At 35.7% G+C, this 19,172-nt stretch overlaps 1 protein-coding gene across 21 annotated transcripts in view; it reads left to right on the top strand.

Annotated features, from left to right (window-relative positions):
- The window catches only part of cacna1ba (calcium channel, voltage-dependent, N type, alpha 1B subunit, a), a 132,419-nt gene that overhangs the window by 68,562 nt on the left and 44,685 nt on the right, over positions 1-19,172 (top strand). For 14 of the 21 annotated variants that reach the window (XM_048187658.1, XM_048187654.1, XM_048187649.1 and 11 more), the window contains exons 8-19: positions 736-851; positions 4,643-4,726; positions 6,026-6,109; positions 6,401-6,619; positions 9,354-9,466; positions 10,545-10,657; positions 10,977-11,108; positions 14,480-14,552; positions 14,631-14,748; positions 15,770-15,837; positions 16,252-16,358; positions 17,815-17,877. In XM_048187658.1, coding sequence (XP_048043615.1) covers positions 736-851; positions 4,643-4,726; positions 6,026-6,109; positions 6,401-6,619; positions 9,354-9,466; positions 10,545-10,657; positions 10,977-11,108; positions 14,480-14,552; positions 14,631-14,748; positions 15,770-15,837; positions 16,252-16,358; positions 17,815-17,877 — 1,290 coding nt within the window. The remainder of the gene's footprint in view (positions 1-735; positions 852-4,642; positions 4,727-6,025; positions 6,110-6,400; positions 6,620-9,353; positions 9,467-10,544; positions 10,658-10,976; positions 11,109-14,479; positions 14,553-14,630; positions 14,749-15,769; positions 15,838-16,251; positions 16,359-17,814; positions 17,878-19,172) is intronic. The other 7 variants (XM_048187662.1, XM_048187661.1, XM_048187660.1 and 4 more) reach the window with 2 other exon arrangements.

The raw sequence follows: 19,172 nt of genomic DNA, 5'->3' as shown, positions 1-19,172 counted from the left end.
ACATTGTTTATATATATTTTCATATTCACAATATTACTTTTTTGTCTATTTTTGATCAAATAAATGCAGTCTTGGTGAGAATATGAGACAAAAAAAAAATCTATTTAAGCAGTAGTGTATGTTATTACATTGTATTATATTGTATAACAATATGAATAACATGGATTGAGTTTTTTTTTAAGCAGGTCTATTGAAGTCTACAAACCTATTGATCTAGATTTGTAGACTTCAGTAGGTCATTTATTTAATTAATTGTCCCTTGAATGATATTTTGACAATTATAAAAATGGCTTACTCATCTGACTTTGCATATTAAGTTGGCATAGGAGAAAGAATTTTAACTTTTAAACAAAAATTGCACACTTTAGCTTTAAGTGAGGCATAAACTCTAGACTTTTAGCTGTTGTTTTCTATTGATTCTAAAACATTGATTTTTCTACAGCTCTTGCAAATGTGATTGCCACACCTTGTATTTGCTCTTTTCTCTAATGTTACTTTTTGGTGCATTTCTCAAAATCATTTTTGTTTCTCAACCATGAACCTTGTGGTCTTATCAATAGGGTCATTTGTTTTTATGGATATACTGTATCACTATATTATGAGATTTCACTCTTTAATAAACACACACACATGCTCTTACACACACAACCTGTGCCGTAGAGTAGGACTCCCCTGATATCTCTGTGCAGTACATTGCGTTCATGGATGTGTATGTATGTGCATTTGTCCCCACAGAGAGTTTGCAAAGGAGCGAGAGCGTGTGGAGAAAAGGCAGGAGTTCCTGAAGCTGCGAAGACAACAGCAGATAGAGAGGGAGCTGACCGGTTACTTGGAGTGGATCTGCAAGGCAGGTCAGTCTCTAAAAATGAACAATATATACGTTAACACTTACAGTAATCGCCACAGAACCAATTTTCAAATTCAGAGACAATCATGCGTTTTTCAAGACCTGAACCTGAGAATGATCTACATCACAACCACCAGAAGGACTCAGTCGGTTCCCTAGAGAGTATTTTGTCCCCTTGTGTTTTCCTCCCATGACTGTTTATCTCACTCGCTTCCTGGATCTCTGCTCGGCCGCGATGAGAGCTGATGTATCTGTGCCTGTCTGTTGCTCAGCACTTCCTCTCTCCATGGCAACCAAATCACCTTTCATTTGCTCAACCAGCTGGTTCATACCCTTAGTCTTCCCATGACTGCCTATAACAGCTCTTTCATCAGCCGCTGCACCAGGACTCAGACAGTCAATGTCTTGGAGCTTTCTTTGCCTGTAGATGCACTGATCTGGGGCTAGTTTAGTAATGATCTTCCCAGCATTCTGATGCTGCATCCCTGATACTGCTGTAGAGTTTTAGAATAGAACCTGGTTTTATTGAGTCTCACTTGCTGAATTCAGCAGAAAAAATATTTGCTGTTTAAATGTAGTGTGCACTACCGTAACGTTTTTTTTTTTTTTTTTATGTTTTTGAAAGAAGTCCCTTATGCTCACTAAAGCTGCAGGCTGCATTTACTTGATTAAAAATATACAAACCCGATTCCAAAAAAGTTGAGACACTGTACAAATTGTGAATAAAAAAGGAATGCAATAATTTACAAATCTCATAAACTTATATTTTATTCACAATAGAATATAGATAACATTTCAAATGTTGAAAGTGAGACATTTTAAAATGTTATACCAAATATTGGCTCATTTTGGATTTCATGAGAGCTACACATTCCAAAAAAGTTGGGACAGGTAGCAATTGGAGGCCAGAAAAGTTAAATGTACATATAAGGAACAGCTGGAGGACCAATTTGCAACTTATTAGGTCAATTGGCAACATGATTTGGTATAAAAAGAGCCTCTCAGAGTGGCAGTGTCTCTCAGAAGTCAAGATGGGCAGAGGATCACCAATTCCCCCAATGCTGTGGCGAAAAATAGTGGAGCAATATCAGAAAGGAGTTTCTCAGAGAAAAATTGCAAAGAGTTTGAAGTTATCATCTACAGTGCATAATATCATCCAAAGTTTCAGAGAATTTGGAACAATCTCTGTGTGTAAGGGTCAAGGCCGGAAAACCATACTGGATGTCCATGATCTTCGGCCCTTAGACGGCACTGCATCACATAAAGGAGTGCTACTGTAATGGAAATCACAACATGGGCTTAGGAATACTTCCAGAAAACATTGTTGGTGAACACAATCCAGCGTGCCATTCGCCGTTGCCGGCTAAAACTCTATAGGTCAAAAAAGAAGCCATATCTAAACATGATCCAGAAGCGCAGGCGTTTTCTCTGGGCTACGGTTCATTTAAAATGGACTGTGGCAAAGTGGAAAAGTGTTCTGTGGTCAGACGAATCAAAATTTGAAGTTCTTTTTGGAAAACTGCGACGCCATGTCATCCGGACTAAAGAGGACAAGGACAACCCAAGTTGTTATCAGCACTCCGTTTAGAAGCCTGCATCTCTGATGGTATGGGGTTGCATGAGTGCGTGTGGCATGGGCAGCTTACACATCTGGAAAGGTACCATCAATGCTGAAAGGTATATCCAAGTTCTAGAACAACATATGCTCCCATCCAGACTACCTTGCATTTTCCATCATGACAATGCCAGACCACATACTGCATCAATTACAACATCATGGCTGCGTAGAAGAAGGATCCGGGTACTGAAATGGCCAGCCTGCAGTCCGGATCTTTCACCCATAGAAAACATTTGGCGCATCATAAAGAGGAAGATGCGACAAAGAAGACCTAAGACAGTTGAGCAACTAGAAGCCTGTATTAGACAAGAATGGGACAACATTCCTATTCCTAAACTTGAGCAACTTGTCTCCTCAGTCCCCAGACGTTTGCAGAATGTTATAAAAAGAAGAGTGGATGCCACACAGTGGTAAACATGGCCTTGTCCCAACTTTTTTGAGATGTGTTGATGCCATGAAATTTAAAATCAACTTATTTTTCCGTTAAAATGATACATTTTATCAGTTTAAACATTTGATATGTCATCTATATTGTATTCTGAATAAAATATTGAAATTTGAAACTTCCACATCATTGCATTCTGTTTTTATTCACAATTTGTACAGTGTCCCAGCGTTTTTGGAATCGGGTTTGTACAGTAAAACAGTGATATTGTGATATATGATTACAATTTAAAACAACTGTTTTCTATTTTAATATATTTTAAAATGTCATTTATTCCTGTAATGGCAACGCTAAATTTTCACATGATCCTTCAGAAATCCTTCTAATATGCTGATTTGGTGCTCAATAAACATTTCTTATTATTATCACAGTTGAAAACAGAGCTGCTTAATAGCTTTGTGGAAACCCTGATACTTTTTTCATGGTTCTTTGATCAGTGTCACACAATGTCCTGGGGATATGCATGTTCATTCATAGAAAGGTTTGTCTGTGAATTAATGGAGGGAATTTTTGTGCAATTATAGTTATCGCCGCAATCTTTTGCAATACAGGCTTTTATGATGCATTATAAAACAGATTTCTTACTTACTAGTTTGAAAAAATTGTCTGTAAAGCTTGATGATTTTCCACATGCAGTTTCAGACACACAGACACTTTACATTCAGTAAATCTGACCGAATCCAGATGATTTAACCTGTTGTTTAAACTACACTCTGGGTTTGGGTTCAGTTCCATGTAGGTTAATGACCATTTGGATGTAAATGTGACTCTTTTCCTCATGTAAATTAGATTTCATGAGAATGTAATGTAATAATTCCCAGTGGGTCACTTCCAATAACCATTTTACAATTAATGCCAATTATAAATGCAAATACTCACTTGAATTCCCATGTAGATGCACATGTAGGATGTTTGAAACAGGCCTCAGCATGTTACATTACAACAAATTATCATAACAAAAATGAATCAGGAAAAAATGGATGACATGATTTTCTCAAAGTTTAGAAAGTTTTAGCTCTGTAAATGAATTGATGTTGTTGGTCTTTTATAGTTCTGCCTCTTTCATTATCTAATTCTTTAGTTCCTCTTTTAGGGTGGCACAGTTTCTTGTAAAACTTCTGATCTTCGATCAGCTCAGGGGTAAATTAGCTCTGTCACAGCATGTGATATCCTCCCTTTTTTTTCCCAGAAGTCCACTAGAGCTCTTCCGTGGGGATTTAATTGGCTTAGAGAGGTGATTTCCCAAACACTTCTATGGTGGCCCTGGCTTTAATGTTTTAACACCATAAAATTGTGATGGAATTAACTGCTTACATGTGCTTTGACTTTGTCATGTATCTAGCTACATCCATTATAGTGAGTTAAATCTTCACCGCATTGTTTAAAACATTAATGTTTGTGGCGATACAGTGCTCACTGCTTTCCCTGCCTCCTGCTGGATGTTAGTCCGATCTGCAGTGACAGCAGTGATTACTGTGTATGGCATCAGGTTACAAAAAGTCTTATAGTGGTCGTTTTTGTCTACCTTTTATCCCATGTAACCTCCTATAAACCAACCAGAACACTCTAGCAACATCCTGGCAACCACTTAAAATCCTAAGAAACACCTAGCAATGCCCTGGCAACCACCCACAACAGTTTCAGGCACTCGTTTAGATGCTTGATGCAGATTATAAATCATGACGCAAGTTACACAGTGTGTGTGAATAGTAAAATATATTCTTTGTCTCAGAGGAAGTCATGCTTGCTGAAGAAGATAAAAATGCAGAGGAGAAGGAGGATGGTGCCTGGTACAAGAGGAAATGCAACAACCCAGGTAATCATTGAAAAATGATTTATTATATATATGAATTATATGAGCTGAAGAGCTTGAGTCTTAATAATTACTTCTAATAAATAATAATTAATAATATGGTTAAACTTTATTTTGATAGTCCGCTTTAGACATTCTACTAACTAAGTAACTTTGCAACTACATGTCAACTAACTGTTTGGGTTAGGATTAGGGTTAATAGAATAAGTTGACTTGTACTGTACTTGCAAAGTTACTTATTGGCCACTTACACTCTGTAAAGTTTGAGGAGTGACAACCGCATTTAAATGCGGGTGTGAGTTCCCTAAATTATCATTTCATGTGTGTACAGAACATGACTCACTCCTGAAACTGCGATGATTGACAGCGTGGTAACCATAGCAACGTTCTGGCGTCTCGCATGTTTGGAATCTGCTATTCTGACCTAAGAAATATTACAGCGACAACAGACTCGTTATGTTCAGCATTTTTAACTAAAGCATAGCTGACAGAGGTGTCGTGTTTTTCTTATGCTTGGATAGGCTGCTTCACAGAGCGCACTTTTGCAGTGTTGCCATGTCCACTTATTATAAGCATTTTTTGGGGGTTGCTATTTAAGCTTGTCTCATACAGCGATCAAGTTTATGGAGATATTAAAGTGAGCAGGCATGGTATTGATATGATGATGATATTTCGGTCTGATTTTCAGCATAAAGCAATTCCATTTACTTCTTCTTTTAATGGGCTTGTTCTTGTTTGCTGATTTGCTTGCAAGATCTGGCAACACTTGTCAGGCTCATACCACTTTCCCTGTGGTTTCTCGCACCACACATACAAACGAGAGATCCTGGTGCACGTTAAAATACTTATTTTAACATTCATCAGAGATGTATATCTTGTCTGTCATCTCTCATGTCTCTCGTTTACGTCAATAACAACTAGTTGTTCAGTTCGGTTCCATACACACTACACAGAATTTCTGTAAATGCAGTTTTCACTACCTGTATTTTTCGGTTGTAGAATGCGGTTGTCACTCCTGTAAATTACTAAACTGTGTGTGTACAGGATTAAGCACTAAAAGGTGAACTGACAACCGAAATTAGCTACAGTGTGTATGTCGCCATAGTCAGTAGAATTGTTGGAGGACCATCAAAATTAAGTGTTAGCAGATATTAAGCTGTAATGACTGGTAGTTGACATGTAGTTGCAAAGTTGTTTATAATTAGTAGAATGTATAAAGTTGACTTTCAAAATAAAGTGTTACCAAAATATATTACTATTAATACTACTACTGTTTATTTACTTGATTTCCAACATTTTAAGTATTGAAGAGAGCCAAGAAGAGCAAAAATGACCTCATTAATGCAGAAGAAGGAGAAGACCACTTCACTGACATCTCATCGGTCGGTAAGTTCCAGGCCCGATTGCCTGTGACCTTCGAACTCTCATTGGACTTTCTCCCAAAATCAGCAAGGAAAATGGAATAAGCAAATAAGCAGATTCAAAACAAATGCAGCATATCATAAAACTCACATCAGTGATGTTTTCATAAAAAGTGAGGAAGTAATGACCAAAATAATGGATGGATGGATAGATAGATAGATAGAGTTGAAACCCTCTCCTCTCCATCATCTGTGAGCTGTTATGAACATCAGAAACAGTCTCTCTCTCTCTCTCTCTCTCTCTCTTTCTCTGCAGCTCCCCAGGGCTCTCCATTCACCCGTACAAGTGTGAAGAGCAGCAAGAATGAGAGCTCGTCATACTTTCGCAGAAAAGAGAAGAGGTTTCGCTTCTTCATCCGGCGTATGGTGAAGGCCCAGAGCTTCTACTGGACCGTTCTGTGTATAGTGGGACTGAACACACTGTGTGTGGCTATAGTCCACTACGACCAGCCTGACTGGCTCACATATGCACTGTGTAAGTGAACCGCATCTTTAAAACATGATTGCAGCTCTCTGGAGGATCACAGGTTTATGTGAACTATATTTGAACATGGCTTAGGCGCACTGGGAGTAATTTAAAAAATCAATGCAAAACATGTGCTTTTAAGTACTATGCCCCTTCTATTTGCATTATTAATTGTACAACTAATCTTACGATTTTACTCAAATAATCTTTAGTTTTTTGCCTTTGAATTTGACATAAAACTGACCCTGTTGTGACTGGGCTATGTTTCTTAAAGGCCAACTGAAGTGCTTTAAAAAGCGCAGCGTTATCAATGTGCTGACGTTATTTCCACTGAAACAGGAAGACAGTGTGGGACACATCGAGCAGCTCCCTCTTTTTAAAATAGCCAATGGTGTTTTATTTATATCACGGCTTGGCCATTGATCTCAGTAAAGCTGCACCTGACACCTTATGAAAATTCAGCTCCCAAGAATAAGTTACATTTTAATATATTTTAAAATGTAACTTATTCTTGTGATGGCAAAGCTGAATTTTCATAAGGTGTCAATTTTGGTGTTTTATTTATATCACTTGGTGAGCATAAGATACTTTTGAAAAGTAGTGTATATAGATGTTGCAGTCATGTTCTGTTTTGTTTTCCATCATTCATTAGTTGTCATGGTTCAGGTAGTTTACACCTGTTCCCTGTTCCATTGAAAATCTTTCCTTGTGTTTTTAAGCCCTCAGTTTTCCTCAGTTCTGTCTCACATTAACTTATAGGGTCTTTGGGGTTGCACAGACCCCAAACGACGTTTGCTCAAATAAAAAAAAAATTCTCTTTGTCCAAATGACAGAAACTTTGTACCGTTGTTAACACTTTCTAGATCACAAAGAAAAAAAAAATCGGAGAATCTTGTTTTTATGTTAGTAAAGAAAAGGGTCACACAGGGTCTTCGGGGTCTCCACAGACCCCAGGCAATAAAATTATTTTGTTATATACTGCTTTTTAAAAAAAAATGTATTTTACTCTGTTTATTAATGTTTTTATTCATATTTTGCAGTTTTTGGAGGATTTCTGTATCTTTTAAATTTATATAAATAAATAAATGAATTAATATTTTACAAAGCTTTTATGTAAAATTCACTTTATAAAAGACCCACATTTCTAACTTTATTCAGGATAACATGATAATTTGACATGGTTTAGTGTGAATTTTGCCCATCTTTTGGAAAATGCCGTTTTAAAAGTAAAAAAAAATCACTTTTACCAGTATGGCTGCAGATCCACTATTTGCTATGTGCTATCTGACTGATGAAAGACATCTTTTCATAAGTTTTTTTTTGTTGGATTCATATCTAAATGTTATGAAATCACAATTATGACAATAAAAAATACTTTTTGCAGTTTAGCATTTTTTGTACTGAAAAAAATATTTTTCCAAAATGTTTTTGAAAATTTTGTCCATTTTCACAGTGGAGTATATAGTAACAATATGAAAAACTATTTTTTTTTCATTACAAAAAATACTAAACTTTGACAAAAAGTACCCTTTATTGTTATAATTGTGATTTCATAATATGATATGAATCCAACTGAAAAAAACTTTGAAAAGATGTTTTCAGTCATCATAGCACATCATTAGTTGCAGCCATCTCTGGTAAAAATGATGTTTTTTTACTTTTAAAACTGCATTTTCAAAAGAGGCAAAAATCTTACACTAAACCAGTCAAATTACATGTTACCATGAATGAAATTTAGAAATGTTCTTTTATAAAGTGAATTTTACATAAAAAGCTGTTTTTGTTCCTATTTAAAAAAAATATTTTTAAATTTATTTATATAAATTTAAAAAATTGAAAATCCAAAAACTACAAACATGGAGTAAAAACATTAATAAACAGAGTAAAATTTGTTTTTTAAAAAAACAAGTTTTTACAAAATTGCATTTTGTTGCCTGGGGTCTGGAGACCCCGAAGACCCAGTTTTCCTCAGTTCATGGTCTCACATTAACGTAAATGATAAAATTATGGTATTTGTGTTATATACTGTGTTTATTAAAGTAATTCCTGCCACGCATCATCGGATGGATTACCTATACAGCTCATACCATGATATGAGTATATCATTACAATAGAAAATATATTGAAATATATTGGTATCATGATATTTTTCTTGTTAAAAGTGCCCTAAAAATTTAAAACAAAAATAAAACAGTGTCAGCTTATTGGGATCAACATCAGGGTTGCAATCTGTTCTCTCAAGTTCAATTCGTTAGTTTCTAGTCCACACAGTAAAGAGTCCCCTGTGCCAGATTGGTGCCAAAAATGACAAAAGAGCATTGCCCCACCTCCTATATTTACCTCTGCTTGCACGCCAACTGCTACTAATCATTAATTGGCATTTAGCTGATGCTTTTATCCAAGGCCACAAACAGTAAAGTCATTGCAGGGATAGCTCCCCCAAATGATTTAGGGGTCTTGTTCAGGGGCACAATGTGATTATGAATTTATTATTCGCCTCTTTTAAGGTTTAAATGTGCAACCTGCACATGAATGTTTTACCTACCCAGTTCTTTGCCAATGAGGCCACACCTCTCTGACTTAGCACCTTCAGACAACACACACACACATAAGCTACACCCATGGTTTAAAAGTGTTAGTAGGTTATTACATCTTTCACTATTAACTTGACTTAGTGGTCTTATATAAATAAATGATGTGACTGACAATGTCCTTTGATAAATGTTTTCTTTTGTTTATACAGATTTGGCAGAGTTTGTGTTCCTTGGTCTGTTTCTAATAGAGATGAGTCTGAAGATGTATGGCCTCGGGCCAAGGACCTACTTTCACTCCTCATTTAACTGCTTTGATTTTGGGGTGAGTAACGTGCCATTAGATAAAAATGATATACGGGACCAACTACATGTTAGATTTTCTGACTTATAAGAAGCAGAAGACAATTCTTGTTTTTTTTTTGGAGAAATTGAATTCTAATTATATACAGAGATGTAAAGAGTACCTGAAAACCATACTTGAGTAAAAGTACTGATGCATCGAAAATGACTCCACTACAAGTTATAAGTAACCAATTCCAATACGACTTGAGTAAAAGTCTTAAAGTATCTGATTTTAACAGTACTTAAGTATTTTACTCATACAAACTCTCAAGTCTCAGTTGAGCTCAAGTGCACAGAAAGGCCATAAACCAATATCCTTCAAAACGGTCTTGTCAATATAGCGGATAAATAAAACAATGTTAAGTAAAATTAAATAGCCAAAGTCTACTGTACGTGCTGGTTTGAGCCTCATCACCAGCTGCAGTCATTTCCTCATCTAAGAAATAAAACATCTGCGATCAGCAACTACCTGCTAATGCATTCACATTCACGTAAAGTATCCTTGTTGACAAGTTTTGGGTGAGTAAAGGTAAAATGCCCAAGATTGAGTACCTTAAATGCCCTTAGATGGCGATATCGCTTCTTTATATCAGAAACAAACTGCTGCAGAAAAATTTAGCTGCCATGAAAAATGTAATGTGTAATTGCATTACTCATCACAAATGTAGTAGAGTAAAAAGTATATTTACTTGCTCAAAAATGTAGTCAAGTAGAGAGTAAAAGTTACCAACATCTTTGATACTCAGTTCAACTAAAAAAGTAGCCAAAAAGATACTTAAGTACAGTAACTAATTACATTTACTCAAGTACTTTACACCTCTGATTATATATGATCATATTTATAATTATAATTTATGAAATTATTTCTACTGGCCATCCATCCTGGGTCTTTCCTTGCTTATAGTCCATGATGCTGGGATAGGCTCCAGCATCACATGACCCTACATAGGACAAGCGATTTGGAGAATAGATGGATACATGGATAAATGCTTTAAATGAGCTTCTTTAAAATATAAGATATGCCAAGTGTATTTGTGTTCTGTCTTTGGTGTGTTTAGGTGATTGTGGGTAGCATTTTCGAGGTGATCTGGGCAGCCGTAAAACCAGGAGCCTCTTTTGGCATTAGTGTGTTGCGAGCACTGCGTTTGCTGAGGATATTCAAGGTTACCAAGTAAGAGATTGAAATTGCCTGTTCATCTGTGGTGCTCTGTAGATCAGTGTCCTAAATTGATCATATTTATACCAAGACATGTTTAAATGCTTGATTCTTATTGGTTAACATTTTGAAATTAAGTTTCAAAAGACACTAGACAAGGAAATTGGATAAAAATGACACTAAGTTTAGATTTTTTTTTAAAGTGGGATAAATTACTCTGGACCATTGAATTATGATGGAATGAAAAAAGCATAATGAGTATACCTAATAACAAGCAATCCAGTTCATGAAGTGGCTGTATTAATGCTGTAGTTATTATGGAATGTTTCTGTAGGTATTGGAACTCTCTGCGTAATCTGGTGGTGTCTCTACTCAACTCAATGAAGTCTATCATCAGTCTCCTGTTTCTGCTGTTCCTATTCATTGTGGTGTTTGCTTTGCTGGGGATGCAGCTCTTTGGAGGACAGTAAGTACCAGGACACTCTCACATCATCTAGTCCATGTTTTTGCTTTTGTTTTTGCTTTAGGTTTTACACTGCCAACTTTTACTAGCCAACACACTCCCTGAATAGTTTATCATGCATATGTAAACAAAAATTTCCCTGAAATTAAACAACGGAGGTTATTAATATAACCATAAACAATATTTATGATTAGTGTTCGGATAACAGGAACTTGTTTTTTAAAGTTTGAATAGTTAGTTTCTAATTCTAATTGACTCAGCAGCCAATAATTTACTGCTCAAACAAATTGTGGATGGCACAAACCATGGTTATACGTGTATATGTATTTAATGACTATTGACAGACTAGAATCTACCAATAGACAGATGATTTTGTGCCAAAATACTGTCAACAAAAGATATGGGAAGCATTTCTGCTCCTTAAATCCTTTATTATGCTTGTTTTTCCCCTGCTCTCTGTAATCAGAACAGATCTGTGACCCAATTTTGGGTTGTGACCCACTAGTTGAGAACCGTTGATCTAGGCCCTTTACTTTTCCGAGCACTCGTGTGATGTACTTTTTACTAAAAATGGATAAATCATCCCTTGACGTGGAAAAAAAAAACCTGCCCATTGTTTACGTTCCTCTCTGCATAAGCATCTGTGACTCTTCCAAGCCCTGCCGTTTCATTTACCCCTCAGCCACATGTTAACAAACATGACTGAGCTGATCCAGACACCGTAAATTTTCATTTCTCTGTTCCATTAATTATTAATCGTATGCTGCAGCAGAGGAATTGCCTCTATGCACACTTCCCATGAGGTAAATATCAGCTTAGATGCGCAAACATGCTGGCATGTGATCTACTTTAATGAGAAGAGTGCCAGATAAACAAATAGTCGGTGCGAAATGAAAATTTTTTATTGAAACATCACAATGTGAGGATAGTTTTAGGAGAGACTATTCCCCCTGATGGTGAAGATGTGAAGTCTTTTCAGATATGTGCTTAGTGAAATGAGAAATTGCTTTTGTGCCTCGCTGGTACTCGATTTCAGCTCCATAGTGCATTAATATTTAAGACTGTAGATGGACATGATAAACTGACTGTCTGTTCCATGAAGTCATTATCTGGGCTGGATGAAAGAGACGATGTCATACGTTCAGTTGTGAAGCATATCAGAGAGCAGAGCTGCTGAAAACAATGAGACCAGATAAAAATGTATATATATATATATATATATATATATATATATATATATATCATTTGGACCAAACAGTGGTATTAGCTTAAGAAATCAATACAAATAAGGAAATCATAATACTACAATCCATAAAAAAGTTATTTGTAATAGTGAAATGACACAGGAAAAAAGTATTAAACACACTAAGAAAAAGCAGTACACTAAGGCAAGGCAAGCCAAGAAAGCAATAGATTTCACTAAGTAGTTCAACCTCCTACCTGTGCAAATTAGCATCAGTTGGGTTAATGGATGTTGTTAGATTAGAAAAAGGCTCACCCACCTCTGAATGCAAGCACTGAACATCTCATGATGGATAGAGGCAAAGAGCTCTCCCAAGACTTTCACAACAAGGTTTTTGCCGTACATAAAAACGTTACTGGTTACAGAAGGATTTTCCAACTCCTAAATGTACCTGTAAGCACCATTGGGGCCATTTTCCACAACTGAAATGAACATCATTCCACCATCAACTGGCCATGTAAAGGAGCTCCTCTCAAGATTTCTGATCAGGGAGTCAGAAGGTTAGTCAGAAGTGTAGTCCAAGAACCAAGGACCACTCGGAAAGAGGTCCGGAAAAACTTGGAGGCAGCAGGTACAGTTGTCACAGAGAAAACAATAAGAAATGCACTCCACCGTTACAGCCTTCATGCACGCTCACCACAGAAAGCTCCATTATTGAAGAAAAGGCATGTTGAAGCTCATTTTAAGTTTTCTGCACAACATTTGGAAAGGTCTGAACTTCTGGGAGAATTTAGTGTGGTCAGATGAGACAAAAACCGAACTTTTGGCAACAATACCACATGCCATGTTTGGAGGAGAAATGGCTTTAAAAATGACCCTGACAGTACCATACCAACAGTGATGTTTTCAAGGTGGAAGCATCATGGTAAGGGCCTGTTTCTCTTCTCATATTATTGAAGGGAAGATGGATGGAGCCATGTGCTGGAAATTCTTGAGATGAATTTGTTGCCATCATCCAGGATGATAAAGATGAGACTTTGGTGGACCTTCCACCAGGACAACAATCCAAAACACACTGCAAAGGAGAGTTTGAATTGGTTCCAGAAGAAGAAAATAAATGTCCCAGTAAATCACCAGACCTAAACCCAACAGAGCATTTGTGGAAGGAACTGAAGATAATTCACAAAATTCACAAGAGAGACCCCCAGAATATTCATGATTTAAAGTTTGGACATACAGGATGCACCTTGAAGCTGTCATTGCAATAAAGACTTTTCCACCAACCATTAAATACAATTTCAGTTAGTCTGTTCAGTACTTTTTTCCTGAGTCATTTCCCTTTATTACACATAGCTTTTTTATGGATTGTAAAATTGTAATTTCTTTGTCTGTGTAGATTAGTTAAAATCGATGTCTGTTCAAAATTTTATGTGAATTGCTGCATTGGAACCGTGTTTAACAAAAAAAAAAAAAGTTGAATCAATACTTGTTTTACTCACTGTATATACACATCACAGCATAAATAAAAGCCAAAAGATTTTTTTTTATTTTAAATTTTTTTTATCACCACTTTGAAAGTTATGCAAACTTATGAAGTATGAAAGTTATATGAAATCATGACAGTTCTAGATATGACAATGTAATAATTTTAAATATGAAATGTTAGCAGAGGTATGTGTTTGTAGTGAGTCACTGAATACAGAAATCACTTTTTTCACTTGTTTATAATCATCATTAATTTCAGTTTTCTTGTACTATTTTCTTGCAATAAAATGAGAAATGGCGGTTGGGCAAAAAAAAAGGGAATCACTTTTATTTTCCAGATTAACATAAAGAAACCCTTGGTTGTGAGATGTTTCTTCTCTCTTTTTAAGCATTTCTCTATGTTCTGTAGTAATGAGGCCCCTGCAGAGCCCCCGAGAGTGTACATGGAGGAGAATGGTGAAATAAGAAAGCATATTTATTTTGTTTTTGTTATTAGTTCCAGAGATGCAGAGAGGAGAATTGAGCTCAGCTTTTATATGCAGATGAAACATTATTATTGGAAGATATCAGTTCCGTTTTTGCTGTCTTTGCGAGCAAACAAATTGAAAAAATGACAGATTTTGAAAATTAGAGCAAAACTGGCTCCTAAGCTTACACATGAGACTCGTCCAAGAAAATGATTCACAGCTCATCATCTCTCTTCTAGGTTTAATTTTGAAGATGAGACCCCGACGACCAACTTTGACACATTCCCAGCTGCTATCCTGACAGTGTTTCAGGTATTGACCGCCTGGTGATATGTGTCTGAAGGATCTCGTTTGATATTTGTATTTCCATAAAGTATTTTATCTCGTCAGATTCTGACAGGAGAGGACTGGAATGCAGTGATGTATCATGGAATTGAATCCCAGGGAGGAGTGCACCGGGGAATGTTCTGCTCCGTGTACTTCATTGTGCTCACACTGTTTGGAAACTGTATCCTTTATATATAACATAGGACTGTCATTGAATTAAATACTTTTAATGGCCTAATTTTATTAAGTAAAGGAAATGACACTCAACATAAAATACAAAGCCCTTCATATTGTATGTGTTAACTAAAGACACCAGTCGATTTCTGCAACAGTGCTTTATACTAACGTAACAAAAAACAACTATATTTCTGTTTTTCAGAATGCACATGAAATACAAACACTTAATAATTAAATAAGTAAATGAATATTAAAAAAAATAAAACAAATGCTGATTTGTAAATAATGTTTTAATTATGAAAATTCCATTTACTGTTAAATTGGAGCTACATACAGCTACAGTATATATGCATTTTTATGTGTTTATTTTGTATTTTAGTAATCACACAGACTAGAATGAGGCACTTATAATATCAGATTGAGTATTCACTGTCATTTGAAAGTTTGGGGTTGGTAGGATTTAATGTTTTAAAAGAAGTTTCAAATGTCTACCAAGGCTGCATTTATTTGATCATATACAGTAAAAACAGTATGTGAAATGTGAAATATTATTAAAATTTAAAAATAACATTTTTATTTCAATGTTAAAATGTAATTATTCCTTTGATGGCAAAGCTGAATTTTCAGCAGCTTCAGTGTCACATGATCCTTCAGAAATCATTCTAATATGCTGATTTGCTGCTCAAGAAACATTTCTCATTATTGTCAACTGTTGAAAATGGTTATGCTGCTTAATATTTTTTTTGGGTGAAAACCATGACATATTTTTTTCAGGATTCTTTGATAAATAAAAATTTCAAAAGAACAATATTGCTTGAAAATATAAATATTTTGTAACATTATAAATGTTATCATTTTAAGTAATCCTTACTGCATTAATTATATTCATTTCTTTAAAAAAACATACTGACCCTAGACTTTTGAATGATAGTCTATGTGTTAAAAAAAACTTTGACAAACTGAATGCTTGACTATTTTATTAGATGACCACTTTCACCCAGATTCCTTAAAGCAAATTTGAACAGACACTCTCCTAAATGTATTTTTGGCCATTGCTGTTGATAACCTTGCCAATGCACAAGAACTCACCAAGGTTGGTTGGGCATATTTAGATCCTACATATGGGAATATGTAAATACAAATCCAATACTTATCATCTGGCACTGTCACTCTGTACCAGCCATCCATACCTGCACACACACACCACATGAGTCTCACACATTGTGTACACAGAGTGTGTGATCCTCTATGCACTGCTAATTTTATTAGTTTCATATAACTGTCTGTAAGGGTTCTTTTGATCTGACTGATGTTTGCCCTGGTCAATAACTCAAGGTAATGAAGCTTTCAGGCAGTTATGGGATTTACAGCCTTACGTGAAGATGGCACCAACAGTATAGGGCCGTAAGGCTCCTGAGACATCACTATTTTCATTTGTTGATGCTAGCCACTGTGCTTGATATGGGATGCAAATTTATACTCATCTGTCATTCTCTGTTTCTCTCAGGATGAGGAGGAGCAGGAAGAGGCCATCACTAAGAAACTGGCTCTGCAGAAAGCCAAGGAGGTAAAGGAGGTCAGCCCCATTTCGGCCGCTAACATTTCCATAACAGCGTAAGTCAGGGTACTACCCTCCTCTTTCACTAACCCTTCGTAACACTTGTTCATCACCCGATCATGTCCTCTCATTGCTTTTTTTATGTGTCCCAAGAACCATATTCCTGTTTGTCTCTGTAAGCACATTTCTGTCTGTTGGTTATTTTGTTATTTCTCTGTTGGCACTTTTATTTTGTCCCTCAGTATGTCTCTGTAGGACACTATGTTCTCTGTGCAGTTGGTCCTGCACCAGTAGTTGGTTGTCTTTAGACAAAAATGACATGTTTACTTGATTTTCAATCAGCATGTGTGGAAATCTAAGGATTATTTTTTTGATGCTCCCTTACTGACTGTGTTTGATTAGACTTATTGTTAGACATCAAGTAATGTACAGTGGGATTTATATTTAGCTCAAATGATTCATGCCATCAAAATCTGATTTGGTTATTTGCAATTTAACCTAATTGGTTGTTTAACTGTTGCTAAAGATAGTGATTGTGGCAATCCGATGTAAATTAAGTATTACCTTAAATTACCTTAAAAACTTAATAGAAAACCTTCAGTCATATTTGATCAACCACAATTCTGAATATTGGGGAAACATATATCAATTCCAATATCAATTGTGGTTATAGCCCTGGATATGATTTTCAGGATCTCGTAGAAATTCTAACCAATTTTTGTAATATTTTTTTATAACATTTATTTATTTACTTATAGTTTTTTTTAATAGTGAAATACTTCTTTTTTTTTTACCAGTGTTAATCATCCATTTATTATATAATTAATAGAGTAATATAATAATTAATTTAATGTAATATAACTATAATTGAATCCATTTTCAAAGGGTAGCCTATTGTATTCCCTGGTGGAGACTGCACCTCCATCAAACCTGGAATTTTAACGGGTCCCAATTTATATTAGTTGGCCTTAACGACTATGAACTTGCATTTAAATTAATCATTTGATACAATTCACTTATTGTGTACATACATGATTTTACATTGTACTTTATATTTTAAAAAATACCTGCATGTAATTACATCTGTAACTAATTTCTGTAATTACATTTATAATTACACTGTTGACCCATCCCTTGCACCCTTAAATCTACCCATACCACCAAACCTGTCCCTAACTTTACCTGTATCCCACCTCAACAGCAGCAAAAGTGTTTTGCAATACAATATGAACACAAGTACATTGTACTTATTTTTTGATGTAAGTACATAGTAGTCAAGGCCACCTAATATAAAATGGGAGCTTTGAATGTTTTTCTTAATACTGTAATGCCTTCTCACCTGTTTTGTTTTTTGATTCTGTTTTGAAGTCACACTATTGTTGATATGTACTTCCCATTGAGTTGGGTGGAGTTAGAGTCAGAGTGATTGGCAGCTGTAGTCCCTGCCACTGACTCTGCCCCCACCAAACTATTTCTTTCCCCTCTGATGGTTTTTGTTTTTGGCATATGCAGTTTTATAAGGCCATTTCCTGGTGCTCTTTCATGCAGCTCCTCCAACTCCAGCTCTCATTCACCGTGAGTTAATTTACTCTCTGTTCAAATCTCCTCTCCTCCTCTGTCCCAGTACACTGCTCTTATATGAACTAGTCCTGCTGACCAGAGTCATTCACAGTGTAGCTCATAGTTTAACAGATGACTGAGGAAATATTGTATATATGGGTCATAAGTAGAAGAAAGACGTTGAATACAACGAATGAAGGCTTTTCTTTCTTTTTATTTATGAAAACCATTTTAAATCTTAAAATGTTGTCTTATTAGTGAAAGCTATCGTAAAGTGTTGCTGTAAAAAAAGTACAAGTGTGGACTTTAAGTAAGCTATCAGTGTAAATTTGCTTCAGTTTCCTGCAACTTCATCAGTGGATTAATTACTTCTTGTGCTTTCTTTTTTAACGTTATGTTTGCCGTATTCATTTAGCTAGCGGGTCCGATTTTCTAGATACTACATTAACTGATCGCTGGGCTCATTGGCTGCTGTTGGCATTGAGCCGTGTTCTGAGAAGCAGCCGTCTGTTTCCCAATGTGCATCACTACTAGAGCTTCTGCTACTGTTAGTGCCTAATGAGTCAGCACTCCTGTCAGACAAACCCACTGCGAGAGCGTAGACGCGCACACACACACACACATATATATACTCACTCTTACACATACAGGCAGGTGAACTCAGGAATCCAGTACTAGAGACTCAATTAAATAGAATATATAGAATTAGAAACACAGAAGTTGGCTTGTCAATCTTTTGAGAAGATAAAAGTTTAAAGACATTTGTATTCAAGCTAGTGATAGATTAATTAGTTTATTTAATTAGTCTTTGATGATTTAAAGGAACAGTTTACCCTAAAATGAAAAGTTTTACTTTCATTTACTGACCCTCATATCATTCCAAACCTATATGACTGATGTTCTTCCATGGAGCAAAAAAGGTGATTTTTTTTTTTCACATAATGAAAGTGAATGATGACTGTGGCTGTTACAAGACAAAGCCATAATAAAAAGTGATAATGTGAAGTCATACACTAACTTTATTTCATCATGAATTATGATGATTATTCAATTATTCATTTTCCTTCTAGTGGACTGTAAACTGCAAAATCATTGATTCAGTGAGCTGATTCTGAGAACCGATCAGTCATAACCATGAAATAATCATTCTTTTGAATTAATCGATTGATCTAGTTCACAAAACAGGTCTGAATGATTCATTCATGAACCAGACATTAACAGTTCTCTGATTAACTCTTATGAACTCATAATGTCAAGATTTATGTCAGTAACAATTAAAAGTCTGCCAGTTTCATGCACAAAGCTGCTGT

Source organism: Megalobrama amblycephala, linkage group LG4 (assembly GCF_018812025.1).
Source record: "Megalobrama amblycephala isolate DHTTF-2021 linkage group LG4, ASM1881202v1, whole genome shotgun sequence".
Classification (NCBI taxonomy): domain Eukaryota; kingdom Metazoa; phylum Chordata; class Actinopteri; order Cypriniformes; family Xenocyprididae; genus Megalobrama; species Megalobrama amblycephala.
This window is presented reverse-complemented; position numbering and strand designations above follow the sequence as displayed.